The 15,507-nt window shown below is 36.1% G+C and overlaps 1 protein-coding gene across 6 annotated transcripts in view; it reads right to left on the bottom strand.

Annotated features, from left to right (window-relative positions):
* Positions 1-15,507, bottom strand: part of LOC112045763 (uncharacterized protein ZK1073.1) — a 62,557-nt gene that overhangs the window by 40,311 nt on the left and 6,739 nt on the right. For 2 of the 6 annotated variants that reach the window (XM_024082071.2, XM_024082074.2), the window contains exons 1-2: positions 15,227-15,502; positions 9,797-10,010 (exon numbers count right to left, since the gene is read on the bottom strand). The exons of 1 other annotated variant lie outside the window; for it this stretch is intronic. In XM_024082071.2, coding sequence (XP_023937839.1) covers positions 9,797-10,010; positions 15,227-15,240 — 228 coding nt within the window. In that variant the 5' untranslated portion in view covers positions 15,241-15,502. Of the gene's footprint in view, positions 1-9,796; positions 10,011-15,226; positions 15,503-15,507 lie in introns of those variants that run through there. 3 more of the 6 variants (XM_052882366.1, XM_024082075.2, XM_052882367.1) reach the window with 2 other exon arrangements.

Below are 15,507 nucleotides of genomic sequence, written 5' to 3'. Positions count from 1 at the left end.
CATTAATACAAAAGAAAACTAAATTGAAATCGCTTCATCCGTTTGTGAGTTATGGCGCCATAGACAGATTGACAGAGAGACAGACAGACCCCTCTTTTTGCGTCGGGGGTTCAATATAATAATATGGTTATTAACGCCATCTAGTTTTATACAATGAAAGTCTGTTCGAATTATACTCGTAGTTACCCGCTACGACGCATCCTTTGGATCGGAAAAGCTCCCGATGTATTAGTTCTTCGATTTTCCGCTCGGCGCCACTTTTATCGATACACCAACATAACCAGCAACTGAAGGCTTTACAGGTTCTCAAAGGCCTATACCTACTACCTTAATTATAAGGCTTTTCATAAAGAACAACCCCATAACTTACGAAAAATAAATAATGAACATTTGATTACTACTTCTACTCTACTTATCAATTATTATTACGAAACAAAAATATTATTTATAAACAAAATAATATCCAATCGCCAGAGTTAACAAAAAACAATAGCTATCCGATATCGGTCTAGGTTACGTGCATATTAATTCTATAAACCGTACCTAATTTTAACGAACGCATCGGCCGTGGAGCAAAGAATACAACGCTGTGATATACGGCTTATTAAATTACGGAATTTACGATAATCGCCACCGCGAGCCGCAAAAATGGCCGCAAACTTCCGGACAGATCTGCATCTGCAGCCACACGTGGAATATCAGTAGGTATGTACGGAAAAAGAAGTTCTAGTTGTGGTTGACTTACAGACATCAATAGCCTCAATAGCTCAACGGTAAGAGCGGTCGGACTCATCACCGAGAGGTGGTGGTTCGATCCCCGCCCCGTTGTCGTACCCACACCTAATACAGTCTTTCCCTTGATAGGAGAGGGGAATGGGAATATTGGTCATGTTTAAACAGATATGGCAAATATTCTGTTTAAAAAAAAGATCTACTCGTATATGAATATTTCCATGTACAGAGCAAATTGTTTGTTTTTTACGCTTTCACACTTATAATACTAATCTGAATTAAAAAGTATTCCACCTATGGAATTTGCAAGTGCTACATTATTTGCAAGTGACAGAAGCTATAATTTTGTCCCCATATCCCGGGAACGAGAATGAACGAAATTAGTAATTTTACACTTTATCAAATTTAAATGATTTGAAAACTACCAGACTAATAACAACGTAATATTTTTATAACTCGAAATGTAAATAAGAGGTAGAATCTAAATTTACGGTTCAGTGCATCATCAGAACAACGTCACACTCTCCAGTTAATTTACGTTTACATGATTTTAAATTGCATCATTTCGTGATATTTGTGTAAGAAACATTGATATGGTAAGACCAAAGATACAGTCCAATAGCTAGAAACATTATAAAGAATACAACCATTGAGTTATATTATGTACTAGCGAACGGCACTTCGTCCGCAAATTTCGCGTGAAATTTAGTTATTCACAAATCCCTCGGAAACCATGGATTTTTCCGGGATGAAAATATATATAGCCTATGTGTTAATCCAGAGTAAAATCTATTTCCATTCCAAATTTCAGCCAAATCGTCTCAGTAGTTGCGGCGTTAAAAAGTAACAAACATCCATACAAACTTTCGCGTTTATAATATTAGTAGGAGTAATTTTTTTAAATACCTACCTACTAGATGTCGTTGGTCCAGTTGCTTGTACAGCATCTAGATCATTAAGTTCCCGATGCTATCTGATATTGGTCAAAGTTAAAAGTATTTATTATTTATTCAATAAACACAGTGACAAATAAAGAACCTTAAAATCATATAGTATGAGAGTGCCAATCACGCCTAGTCTGAGAGAACATCGTTCATGGATCGTTACCATTTTTCCTTTATCCAAGCGTGTTCTACCTTAGGTCTAGTCAACACTATTAGGCGTAGTCTTACACTAGTCGCGATGTTTGCACTTTGCAATACGTGTAATTTTAAACGTTTCTGTAAACAGACTAACGATACACTCGTTAGAGATTTATATTTAAACGAACTGTGCAAATCTTCAGCGCTTTATATCAGCGTAACAAAAAGCATAATAGTATACATCAAAGACACGCCCACATAGTGGTGCCTATTTAAAGAACTCCACAAGGATTTTATTGAAACAAATTGGTGTTATTTTTAGTTTGATTCGATTAACGGTGGGATTACATTGCCCTATCATGTGATGAGTGAGAAATCGTCACAATTATTACATCGAAATCTACTGACCTAGACTTTTATTTTGCTAGACGCCACTTTCACATTCAATAACTACGAAATCAAACCGTGTATTTTTTACTACCTACGATGACGTCACACGATTTATGTACTGATGTCCAAAACGAAACAAAATCTTATGACAGATAATATACAATATACATCTATAATAAATGAAAGTTAGGTAATATATACTTATAATAAAACTGTAGCAGGTCTAATTCTGTACATTTTAGATTTTTTGTTTTTTTTTGTTGGAGGGCATTATATGTAGGTATAACCGATACTGAAGCTGAATTTTTTTTTTATTTATAGGACTTATTATTTTTAGGAATAGGCGGGTTATTCATAAACATAAAGCTACTTTTAGTTTGTTCAGGATCAAGAATGGTTCCCAAGGGATTTGAGAAAACTGAATTTGACTCGAACGAAATCGCGATGTTTGTTAGTAGGTAGTTATTAATGGAAAAAAATATTAAAAATTTTCGAAACGTATGTAACCCAGGATTAACGTTAACTCGAGTATCTTCAGCAATTGTTTGCGTCGGGACAGCAGAGTGTCTATTTTTAGCATCCCTACATAAACAATTGCGCAGAAATAGCGCAGCCTTGCCCACCGATTTGCTCGAGTAAGGGCGCGAGTAATTTGAGCAAATATGAGCAATTGGGAGTAATTTGAAGCCTCAACAGCAGCACGGTTAAGGAGTCGGATTGAGATCCGAGAACTCTAAGATTACACACAGATTGTTTGTTTAATCGAAGAGAAAGATTGTACCTATAATATGGGGGGATAAGAGATTTACCCCCCTAGGGGGATCGAACAACGAAGTCTATCGCATGGCAGAAGTAATTCTTGATAGCGATTATGCAGCGTACGGTGAAACTCACTGGCCTATAGTTCTCTTATGGATCATTAAAGTCACCCACGTAAAGTTGCTAAGGAAAACGTATACCTATTTGACATATATTATAGAACTTTGTCCCTTTAGCTATACGAATATAATGTGATTGTTAAATACTTAGTCCAGACCGATCACTAAATCTCTTTTTGTAATGATAAAGTAAGTGATCATGGCTTAATCCAAGATCCCGAATTTGGTTTTCTTGCAAAGAGTTTTGAGCTAAAAATCTCATGAAATAGATGATGTTATACCCGTGGTCCTGTTATCACTAAAATCTAATGATGTTCGTTACAAAGTCGAAAATTATAATTAAGAAGCCTGCTATCCGCATTGGAACAGCATTATACCATTTTTCCAATAAAGAGAGAGGTCTGGTTTTGGAGAAAGTCGTTAAAATAGGATGTTAATGATGGTGACAATTTCGCAGCATATATCCAACATTTTCACCGCAATCCTCGCTACACCACTGTCCTACTTGGTATATGGCCTTGAAGTGGATTATAGGCATCAGATACTATACGACAGTGTAAGACAATAAAATGGCACAACTTTCAAATTAAAGTTTTTGCTTTATTTCTTTCGATGGTAAATTATACTAGGCTGATAGTGATAATTACGACGACAGTAGACGAGCCGTGAGCGAATTTATTTAGAACGTAATTACCGCTAGGGGCGCCAACGCAGTCTGTCGCCCGAGATAGCGCCTGCTGCCAAATTATTCCGAGCGCTGAGACAGGTGACGCGGTTGTAAACAATCAAAGTACGGCGCAATGTATTGTTTGTGTTTGAAGACAATTTTTACTTGATTTATAAAGGCCAGCGCACATCTGGTAAGGCGGAGCGTTCACACAATCAGAAAAAAATTGCAATTTTATACCGGAACTAAATCGCTTGACTGTCTTAATCCCGTAAGATGGTGACTGCCGAAAGGTAAAAAAGAAGTAAAACAGTATAAGTACTTTTGACTCCTGAAAGCCTGATAGACATAGTTAGGATCGGCGCGGCTATTCTCTAACGATGTTTTGTATAACTCGTAAGTGCGAGTTTCGAATTCACTGCTATCTTTCTTATTCTATAGTATCGTGTTAAACAGAGAGAGATAGAGGTGAATTAGAAACTCGCCCTTGCCCTTGTAAAAATATCCTTACAGAATAGCCTAGCAGAACATTTTATATTTCATTTTATTTTTTACAGAAAAGTGTGTTCTTTAAAATTAAGCTCGTCTTTCATACAATATGGCCTAAAGTAAATAGGTTTTTTTTTCTTTTTTTTCACATACAGAAAATCCTCATGGACTAGGTAGTGCTCTACCGGCTAAAACCCCTCCTATCGCCCTGTTGTCCGTGTTTCCCGCCTTTCAGCCTAACACGGCAACCATTGTTGCCTATTTCAAGACTTTCTCCTTTTCTCTTCCTTTTCCTTTTCTCTCATACTCCAAGAAGTAAACGATAGTTTTTTGCCGTTTCCAACATTTTGGGTACGAGGTTTTCTTCTCTGTCTTTACTCCACGATACACAGTGAAATATTGTGTGCAATGCGTTGTCCGTTTCACTACAGTACATACACGTCGCATCTGGCCTTTTTCCGATTCCTGCGAGATAGTCCATAAACACACCATGACCTGTCAAGCATTGCGTCAAATGATATGATAAGACTAAGAAGAAGAATAAGAAGTAAGTAGGTAGGTATAACAATAGTCTATTGGATTGGACGGAGGTCGAACCCATGACCTTTGCGAGTTGTATTCTGTTAGTCGTGGATTTTTTTAGCTTCAGAAAAGTGTGCAGCCACCTTAGCATACTGTGATCGTAAAAAAGTAAAAAAAAATACCGCTATTGTTGGAATACGCAATTAAATTCACGATTCGCTTGTTTACGCATATAAAAATTTCTGCCGGGTGTTCACTTTTGTCGGTCTATTTATCAAAGTGTCGGCCGCCTGTCGACCGCATGTCGGCCACTTTTAACGTCTTTGATCGAACATTAACTATTTATTTATTTAATAGTAATACATTGCAACTGTTCTTATTTATACTGGTTGGTATATCAGCATTGTAGTGTTTTTTTAAATGCTTTATAAAAATCAACTTTTAAAACTCAGTTTACTTTTAATCGCTCGCCACAGGCCTCCAGAGTCTGTAGTCATGTGGTAACTCTTTCTACAAACGCTAACGCTTCGAAAACTAAAAAAATGTACGGATATGACAGATCCGATCTATACAATACAACATAGACGCTTGATCACGTGATATGTCAGCAAATATCATTACCATACATTTTTTAATTTTTAAATCGACTCGAATCGAATCGACGAGCCAGATGGCTACAGGCTCAGGTAAAATTTGGAGTTTAAGCCCAACACGCTGCTTCAATATGGAGAGAAGTGTTTATAGATGTTTTTAACGTGAGGAATTCGGAGGTATAACAAAATGTCTGCACAAGCAAGGCTATTGGTAATGTACCTACTCGTACATTAATTTTGGTAAATTAATGTACGAGTGCACACATAAAAGATTAACCCGTAGGGCACAAACCTCCCCTTTCTATAAGAAAGGAAGATTTTTAATGAACACTTTCCCACGGTAAAGGTACCTACCGGTGAAAGTTGACGGGCGTTAAATTAGTGATGACATTAAAGCACAGACAGATAGTAAAGACATCACGGTAGAACCAACAAGCTAATTTGCTCCGAATGTAAAAATTTGAATTGAAATATCACGTATGCAAAATTCATTCCAAACTGAAAAAATCTTGTAACCACTCTAAATTAAAAGAGGTGTTACCAAATTGTTTATCGCAGCCTATTACAGCGGTGTTGTTTAATACAAACAAACGTCGATCAAACAAACAAGGCTAAGATTTGTGGTCCTAACGGTAATAGCATTAGGGCCAGCGCGGAAAGACTCAAAATCGGTTCCTACTCGTATTAATACCATTTTTTTCAAAAATCTTATATGTTTTTTTTTTCATTTTTTACAAGTTAGCCCTTGACTACAAATACACCTGATGGTAAGTGATGATGCAGTCTAAGATGGAAGCGGACGAACTTGTTGGGAGGAGGATGAAAATCTACACCCCTTTTTGGTTTCTACACGACATCGTACCGGAACGCTAAATCGCTTGGCGGTACGTCTTTGTCGGGGTGGTAACCACGGCCGAAGTCTCCCACCAGCCAAACTGTAACTGTAACTGCATATATTATTCTGCTTTGTTTGTACTCCGGCGTAGAAATTATGAATATAATAACTGACCGCTACTTAATAGATAATTCCTCTGACTACGAAAAGTTTACGGGCAATTGGATTGGCTTTCAACTTCAAACTAGGACTGTGTTGAATTTATTAGGTGCTGTTTTATTAATAGTTTTCACTTTCTTGCCAACTATTTCTGTTAAAAGTAGCCCTTATAACTATCTACTAATTATAATTAAGTGTCTAATAACTGGCTGACATAACTTTTCAAAAAAGATTTTGTTTATTTTTTTCGGCATGATAATCATGTACATGCTCGTTCATCATTCAGTCTGCGTTGACCTTTAGGCCATCAGTGTGACGGGTTGTTTAACCCAAATATCGAATCTTAGACTAAACATTTTATGAGCGTTTATGCGCGTCCATCGCGCGTCTATAACGGGGATTTACGTCCGTATGTTACATTGTTTTGGTTCTTTAGGTTTATTGTGCAAGGATGATTTTAATAGTTAATCTATTAATCATCCTTGTCAATAACAATAATTATGCCAAGATTTAAATCGTAGATGTAGTATGTAGCATCGCCAATTTAAATAAATTGGATAACAACATAAATGTGTCACAATCTATCTATAGTCTATAGTAATATTATAAAGAGGAAAACTTTGTTTGTATGTTTGTTTGTTTGTTTGTAATGAATAGGCTCAAAAACTACTGGACCGATTTTAAAAATTCTTTCACCATTCGAAAGCTACATTATTCACAAGTAACATAGGCTAAATTTTATTTTGGAAAAAAATAGGGTTCCGTAAGATATTTGGGGTTTTAGCTAGGGATAGGGTAGGGGTAGTTGAAAGTTTACATCGAGTTTCACGCGGACGAAGTCGTGGGCGTCTGCTAGTACTATATATACCTATTAGTTATACATACATTTAATATATATACATTTAAGCTGATACCTTATACACTACTATCTAAGCACTAAGCAACTGCGATACTATAGTAAACGTACCTCATTATTTTTTTAAATGCTGAAATTTTGTCTATGCTCCTGTCATACGTAAGTACGGTAACCAATCATGGAGTTGACCGTGACCCAATCGTTAAAGTAGGTATAAAGCTTATTTATTTATATTTTCCGCGGTATAATATGAGGAACTGTGTCCCCAGAAGGGCTGCCATCAAGCTGAGGGTTGATTGTACCTACTATAGCTAGGCTATTCTGTAACGATATTTTTATAACTCGCAAGTGCGAGTTTCGAATTCACCTCTATCTCTCTCTGTTTAACACGATAGTTTAGAATGAGAAAGATAGCGGTAAATTCGAAACTCGCAAGTGAGTTAAACGAAACATCGTTAGAGAATAGCCGTGCAGATATGATTAATCACAATCATCCGTAGAAAATATCAAAAAATTACGTATTATCTGTACTAATATTATAAAGCTGAAGAGTTTGCTTGTTTGTTTGTTTGATTGAACGCGATAATCTCAGGAACTACGGGTCCGATTTCAAAAATTCTTTCAGTGTTAGATAGCCCATTTATTATTATCTATGATAATTTATATATTATCCCCATATTCCCACGGGAACGTGAACCGCGCGGGTGAAACCGCGCGACGTCAGCTAGTGCTTGAATAATAGACGATCTGCACCCTTAAAACCTATCCTATATATCTTCTTTAAACAAGAGTGAATACTTAATAGGCATCTTCTAAGCAAACACGGTCTACCTTAAATCACATCTCTTACCATCAGGTAAGACCATGGTAAAGTGGTAAAATGCAAGCTGATTACATAAAAAACTCATTATTAATAAAAAGTACTTCTTAAAGTAATCGAAATTTATGATTTTTAGCGAGATTTATAGGTGTTTTCATAACGAATGTTAATAAATATGAATGTTAATGAAATAACGCGATAGCTGTGATAGCCCAGTGGATATGCCACCTCTGCCTCCGATTCCGGAGGGTGTGGGTTCGAATCCGGTCCGGGGCATGCACCTCCAACTTTTCAGTTGTGTGCATTTTAAGAAATTAAATATCACGTGTCTCAATCGGTGAAGGAAAACATCGTGAGGAAACCTGCATACCAGAGAATTATCTTAATTCTCTGCGTGTGTGAAGTCTGCCAATCCGCATTGGGCCAGCGTGGTGGACTATATCGAGTGAGCCGGATATGGGTTGATGACGACGAAATAACGCGAATTTTAATGAAACCTAATCAGCATAGCAATAACGAAGCCGTATTTGATCGGCTTTATTGACGAATATTGCGGCGAACACAACACTAGCTTGTACGGTTTCAGTATTACGGCATTACTTGCTAAACACTGAACTAATCCGATTTAGCTGCCGTATCTGGGCCATTACATTTTTTTTGATATCTTCTACACAATTACCTACTATAAAAAAATATATATACGGTCGAATTGAGAAACCTCCTCCTTTTTTTTGAAGTCGGTTAAAAATCATTATACAAGCGATTTTTAGGAGTTTAAAAATCTTCCTTCTACCTAATTATCCTACTAATATTATAAACGCGAAAGTTTGTATGGATGTTTGGATGTTTAAAATTTGGAATGGAAATAGATTTTACTCTACAAGGCTACTTTTTATCCCGAAAAATCCATGGTTTCCCGAGATTTGCGAAAACTGATGATTTTAATGATATGAATGTTTGTTACTCTTTACTCTACTCTTTTCTACACGCCTCGACTACTTAACCGAATTAGGTGAAATTTGGTATAAAGGTATATTATAACATACATACAACATAGGTTACTTTTTATCCCGGAAAAATCCATGGTTTCTGAGGGATTTGTGAAAACCTATATTCCACGCGGACGAAGTCGCTGGCGTCCGATTATCCGCTTATATTTTTTTACAAATTATTTAGAATTACATTTATTAAAAAAATTAAAAGCCAACCAAATTCAATGCAAATGTCCAAAACCTGCAAATCGATCTAATTTTATTACAAATGAAAAATATTTTAGTTTGTTTATTAGTTGCGATTCGCAATCGATAGTTCGCTTTTACGTCGAAACCAATAAACCGATTATAAAAACTCTTTCAGCGATGAAAAACAACATTATCAGTGAGTAACTTAGCCTAGTTTTGTCCTTGTATTCACACGAGAACGGAAACTATAGACTACCGCTACCGCAGTGATATTTTAAAGAAGAAAGATTATTTTGACTGTTTGTTTGTTTGTATTATATTTGCACTGTGTGTTGTAGGCTCTGAAACTACTAGACCGATTGTAATAATTATTTCATTAATGGAAAGCTACATTATCAGTACTACCTGCCTGTAACCGTATAGGGTTCGGCTAGGCACTAAAACATATCTATTAATTTCAAGCCTAAATTCAAGATCAATAATTATAATTTATAGAAATGTGATGATACAAGTGACAACAACAGGGCACAACAAAACAACAATAACAGTTAGCACAACACAACACACGAGGACAACTAATCTAAACTAATACCTGATTGCAACAGTTTCTCGGGCAGGGAACCAAATGGTAAATGTGGCTCACCGGAGTCAGCGCCGCCGGGATGCTCGACGTCCTGAGCATGCTCAGCCGCCGCCGCTGCTCAGCGCTGAGCGATGCTCGGCGGCTCCTGTCGAGTTCGTAGGCCGCCGAGTCATTCGCTGAGTCTTGACTCAGTCCGCGGAACAGAGTTGGACGTAACATTTTTCTTTTTTTATTTAATTATATTACGATTCCAATTCCAAATTTAATTGCGGATTCGAATTAAGATGTTTGAAAATGTCAGAGTTTAGTTAGTATTAATTTAGAGATGAAGTCACTGAATTGAATCATGCATACAAACTAAAAGAAAAGTTCAAGTTTTCGTTATAAGTTATTTAAACATTAAAACATTAATGATAATATATATAACTAAGTCCTAAGCTTCTGTTATTTAATTTTATTTTATTACGTGACTGTCTAAAACAATAGTAGATAAGTACATATCTAGGAGGTTTTATATTGGTTTCTTTCATGTAGGTATGCACATGACGTAGCTATGTGTGTTTCATAATTCCACCATAACTTCTAAACTACTTTAGGCCTAACAAGCGACTAACGACATATCTCTGTGTGAAGAGAAATGTGCAAATTTCAAACAAGCAGCCGGAAATATCGCTATGTCTTTCATTGCGTTGGGTTGAAAGAAATGGAACTGGGACAACTCTGCCGCCATCGGTCGACATTTTTATTTCTCTTCACGAGAAAAATCTTCTTTATTTTCTTAAAATGCATAACTGAAAAGTCGGAAGTGCATGCCTTAGACCGTATATACCCTCCGAATCGAAGGCAGAGGTCATATCCACTAAGATATCAAGGCTCTTAATTGTCACCTAAGAAAAATAAAAAAAAAACATTTCACAGCAGTCAGATCATTTCAAAAGAATCGCGTTGATTTGAACGATCCGCTTTTAAGTGTGAAATGAAGTGAGCAATCGCAAAAGCAATTTGAATGCAATCTCAGTTTAATCTCACTTTGTTTATCCACTCCGAGCGATCAACTGATCAAAATGAGTTTCCGAATGGGATTTCTTTCGACAAAGAGACACATTCCAAATTCAAATTCGTTTATTTACTTCATGGACTGAGAGCTTGTGATATCTAGATTTATCTCATCTTATGAAGACATTTACGAGCTTGTCCGGCTTCATTTATGGCAACCTCTGAATTTTGAACAAGCTGTAGTAGCAGCTTTATGACCTAAGCTGCTACTACAGTATATTTGTCCGACTATTCTTCTATTTATTGTTAGGTATGGTTACTAATTATGGAGTTTGGACTGTTGTGGCTTTAGAAAGTAGCAGGACTAGCATTTAGGACGGGGACAGTTCGAAGAGCCGATAGTGCTGGAATGGTGACCCCGCACTAGAAAGCGCAGTGTTGGTCGACCAGGTGGACTGACGACATCAAGCGAGTCGCAAGGATTTGCTGGATGCATGCGGCCCAAGATAGTGATGTTTGGAAGTCCCTACAAAAGACCTATGTCCTGCAGTGGATGTCCGTCGGCTGATATGATGATGAGTACTAGCAGGTTTTCAGGGGTTCAGATTCTGAAAAGGGCATCCAGAATCTCAGCAGTTGCTGTTTTTAAAAAAAATAACTTTTCCTAAATATCTTCTTTCCTATATACCACCCTAGCAGATGAATCAAAAATAATTTATCCAAGACAGCAATTTGGAGTTATTGCGAGAATAACTAAGCAAATATTTTTTTTATAGAATTGACGACTGATTGATCTTCAAACGACGATGACGAACATCGCGACGAAACGATGTGACAGCAAGCATATATACAATTTTACAAAAAAAAATCGGGAGAGAAAAGATAAATAAAAGCTTGTAAAACCGTATGGACGACATTTAGTATTTTTTAGTAAACGTTGTATATTTGGAGGGGAACGTAAAACCGACGTAACGCGCTGAAAGACATTAATGACTATAATTTTATGACGTCATAAACAATGCCCGCAGATTAACGCACAAATGAAATATTGCAGCTATTAATAACAATAATGTTGGAGAATTTTCTGAGTAATTTAAGAAGTATTATTTAAAAATTTTATATAGAAAGTTCAGAACTATGTTTGGAATTGACGAAATTCGTAAAAGAACCAAAGTTACCGAAATGGTCACAAAGAGAGTCACAAAGAGTCACAAAGTACCTACTTAAGTACCCTACCGGCAAAGTAGGTACGATGGTACGATGCCGTGTAGAAACCGAAAGGGGTGTGGATTTTCATCCTTCTCCTAACAAGTTAGTCCGCTTCCATCTTAGACTGCATCATCACTTACCATCAGGTTAGATTGTAGTCAAGGGCTAACTTGTAAAGAATAAAAAGAAAAAAAAAGTTGTAACTAAGTAGTTGTAATGGGTGGATTCATTTATTTTGAAGAAAAGAAGGACTTCAGGGTATCCAAGGTACCTACTGAAAAATCCGGTACCGGAAAGAGCTGTGCTGGTCAATATACCTAGGTGTTTTTTTCTGATTTCAGTGAATCATTGGTTGCCGTCAGCTTGTACTGTCTAGCAGAAAATTCTGATGAAACGCCTGATTAAAGGTATTTTTACATTCTCATTAAAACACATTTTCAGATTACGTATTGCTGTAGGTTGCTAGAAAAAGCTTTTAAATTACCAACGTTACAACACAAATACTCAAATAGAATAATTCACAATAGCTTACAGTCTAGATAAACAATAGTCCAATATAGATACAGGTTAATGACCTTGGCACTCAAATTATTTTCTCTGAATTTAAGAAAATAACATTAAATATATAACTTCCCGTTCTGCGTCCGTCTTTAGGTGTGCTTATTAAAAGATTTTTATTATTTTATGAACTGATTTTCAACACCGCATTCAAACTGATCAGTAGGTAGAAGATAATATGATGTTATTTTTCGCTTTTTAGCATTGACCTCTCATTAGGAGATCGATGCTTTTTTGTTTAGTCGGTACGTTTTATGATTTTGAAGTCGGTTGATTTTTTTTATTTAATTTGTTTATTTGTATCTATTTTATATTTCGTGTTAGTACGAGTATTATTATAATTATAACGTGCATCTGCGATAGCTCATTGTAAAAAACCTGAAAGATTTTTTTAATGAATATTTGCCACATCTTTAAACATTCCGTTCCAACAAATCGGAAAAGACTATGTTACGAATGGATACGACAATAGTCTAGCGAGCGGGAATCGAACCACCACCTCTCGGCGATGAGTACGTACTCCTTTACCACTGTAATTGCGGCTGTTTGTTGCTAGTTGCTTGTTTGTCAGTCTAACATAGTAAAGTACAGGACCTAGTTATGGATGGATTGGACCTTGGTGGTGTTGAAAGGTATCAAGTTCCAAGTCCAAGTGGTTTAGGTAATTTTACGATATTTTCTATGGGGTAATAAGACAAATGATGTCTCCAGTCGTGGTAAGCCTTCGCCAGTTTGTTAGAGACTCTTAACACACTAACAAAGAGAATGTTTGATCTTGACGGCATCGTTCAAGTGGGAGAAATTGGATTGATATATACCCAAAATGGGGTCCATACAAATAGAGATTTTCAATTTAAATGCTCTTACTTTGACTTCCTAATAATAGATAATTATTATTATAAAAATTTATTTATTTAACGTTTAATTATTTATAAAACATTGTTTTTCGAAGGATTGTCGTGTAGCTAAGCGACTGGCGATTAAAGACTTGGTTTCACATAATGCTGAGGAAAGTATTAATAAAACATTACGCATTAAGGTTTAATGGTCGAGGATCTAGACTCTTGAAACCTGCTGCCTTCCATTTAGGTCATGTAAGTTGATCATAATTAGTAAGATCAAAAAAAAATCATTGGGATTTTTCTTACAAGAAAGATCTTAATAGCAGCCTGGAGTTGGGAAGTTGATGGCTTTAGTACACCCCCGTGCCTCGGAGAACACCTAAAACTAGGCGTGTTGGTCTGCCGTCCCATTGGACTACGAGAGTGAGGGAATTGAGAGTCCACCTGTGTTTGCGCACACACTTGTGCATTATTATATCTCTTGCGTACATGGTCAATCTCAACATGAGTTTGGCCGCTGTGGACGAAAAGCCGGGCTAGTTAAAGTTAAAAATATAAATAAAAACAAACTCTGTCTATGATCGCACTCCAAGTTGGCACCGGGGACTGTCATTTGTGTCGACGGGAGAATACACTCGATGAGTGAACTGTTGCCTGGTTTGTTTTCTATTACGAAATCTAATTCGAAGCTTGTTTTTATGATGATTCAAAATATCTGAATAAGTCTGAATGTTTGTACCTATCTATACAATTTATATTAACGACTAGCGGACGCCCGCGATTTCGTCCGCCCTTAGACCTCTTTAATCCAGCCCTCACAATAGTATCGCTGTAAAAATGGAGTAACTTACTACCTATTGATCGTGGCGTGATGAAAAGTACATTATAACCTGCCCAGGAGTATGTAGAATAAAAGTACCAAGTTTCGTTAAAACCCGTCGAGTAGTTTTTGTTTCTATAACGAACATACAGACAGACAAAAATTTTACTGATTGCATTTTGGAAATATATTTCATGTACAGAATTGACCTCTCTACAGATTTATTATAAGTATAGATATCCCATCAGAACTTTCAAATATCTTCAGACATTTAGAAGTTATAGTAGATTTAACAAAACACACACATAAATGAAACCAGAATACATAATTATACTCCTCTTTTAGGTACTTGTACGAGTACTTATAATAATATCTCAGTTATTGTGTAGTACCTTATAATTAGGTACCTATACCTAACTTTTAAGTAAATTAGTAGGAAAGGCATTCAAATAAGAAAAAAAAATCAAACTCAGAAAGGCTTTGTACTTTTTAATGGAATTGGAGAGATAACAATGATCGTAAGGTTTTCCCACCAAGGCACGCAGAAGAGCATAGACTTACAGATTCAGCTGGTTTTAGGTGCCAAATGAAAGCTGTATAAGCATTTTGTTGACTCAAGCAGCACATTACTGAGTTGGTTCCTATGAGCTGGTTCATATGAGCCGGTTCTTATGAGCTGGTTCTGTACATGTCAAGAGTATTATTTTATGTCATGATTATGTTGGGTTTTGGCCTTAACATGTCCAAGTGGTCGAGGCGCCAACATTGACCACACATAACTTCATACAGACATTTTAATGTGTGGTGATAGTAATTTTAACAAACTTTTTTTTTGTGCGACAAAGTATAAAATGTTTTGAGAATGTAATCTTTAAATACATATTTTCTATTTAGTTTGTAAGTATAGTATGGCATATAGCAATATGTAATTAGTAAAGATGCGTAAAAAAATATTTTTAAATAAACTTTAATTAAGCACAAATTAGTTATTAAAAGAATTCTTCTCTGAATCACCTTTTCCTTTCCATAGTTCTTAATTAAATTACGCACTAAAACACATCCAACTAATAATAATAAGACATCACTTTCACTAATTTCGAATTTCAAATTAACTTTTCGAAATTCAAATCACGGAAGTATTCAATTATAATTTAAAACTGAAACACGAACTTAAATGAATGATAATGGAACGAAATAATGAGTTTAGTTTTAATTTCCTTTTAAAGTTCGAACGTTCCAAACTTGAAATCGCGCGCGAATTGCGGAAAAAAGTTGACGGGATGCGATTGTCCCGG

This window comes from Bicyclus anynana, chromosome 7 (assembly GCF_947172395.1).
Source record: "Bicyclus anynana chromosome 7, ilBicAnyn1.1, whole genome shotgun sequence".
Lineage (NCBI taxonomy): Eukaryota > Metazoa > Arthropoda > Insecta > Lepidoptera > Nymphalidae > Bicyclus > Bicyclus anynana.
The sequence above is the reverse complement of the archived record's forward strand: the minus strand, read 5'-3'. Positions and strand labels throughout refer to the sequence as shown.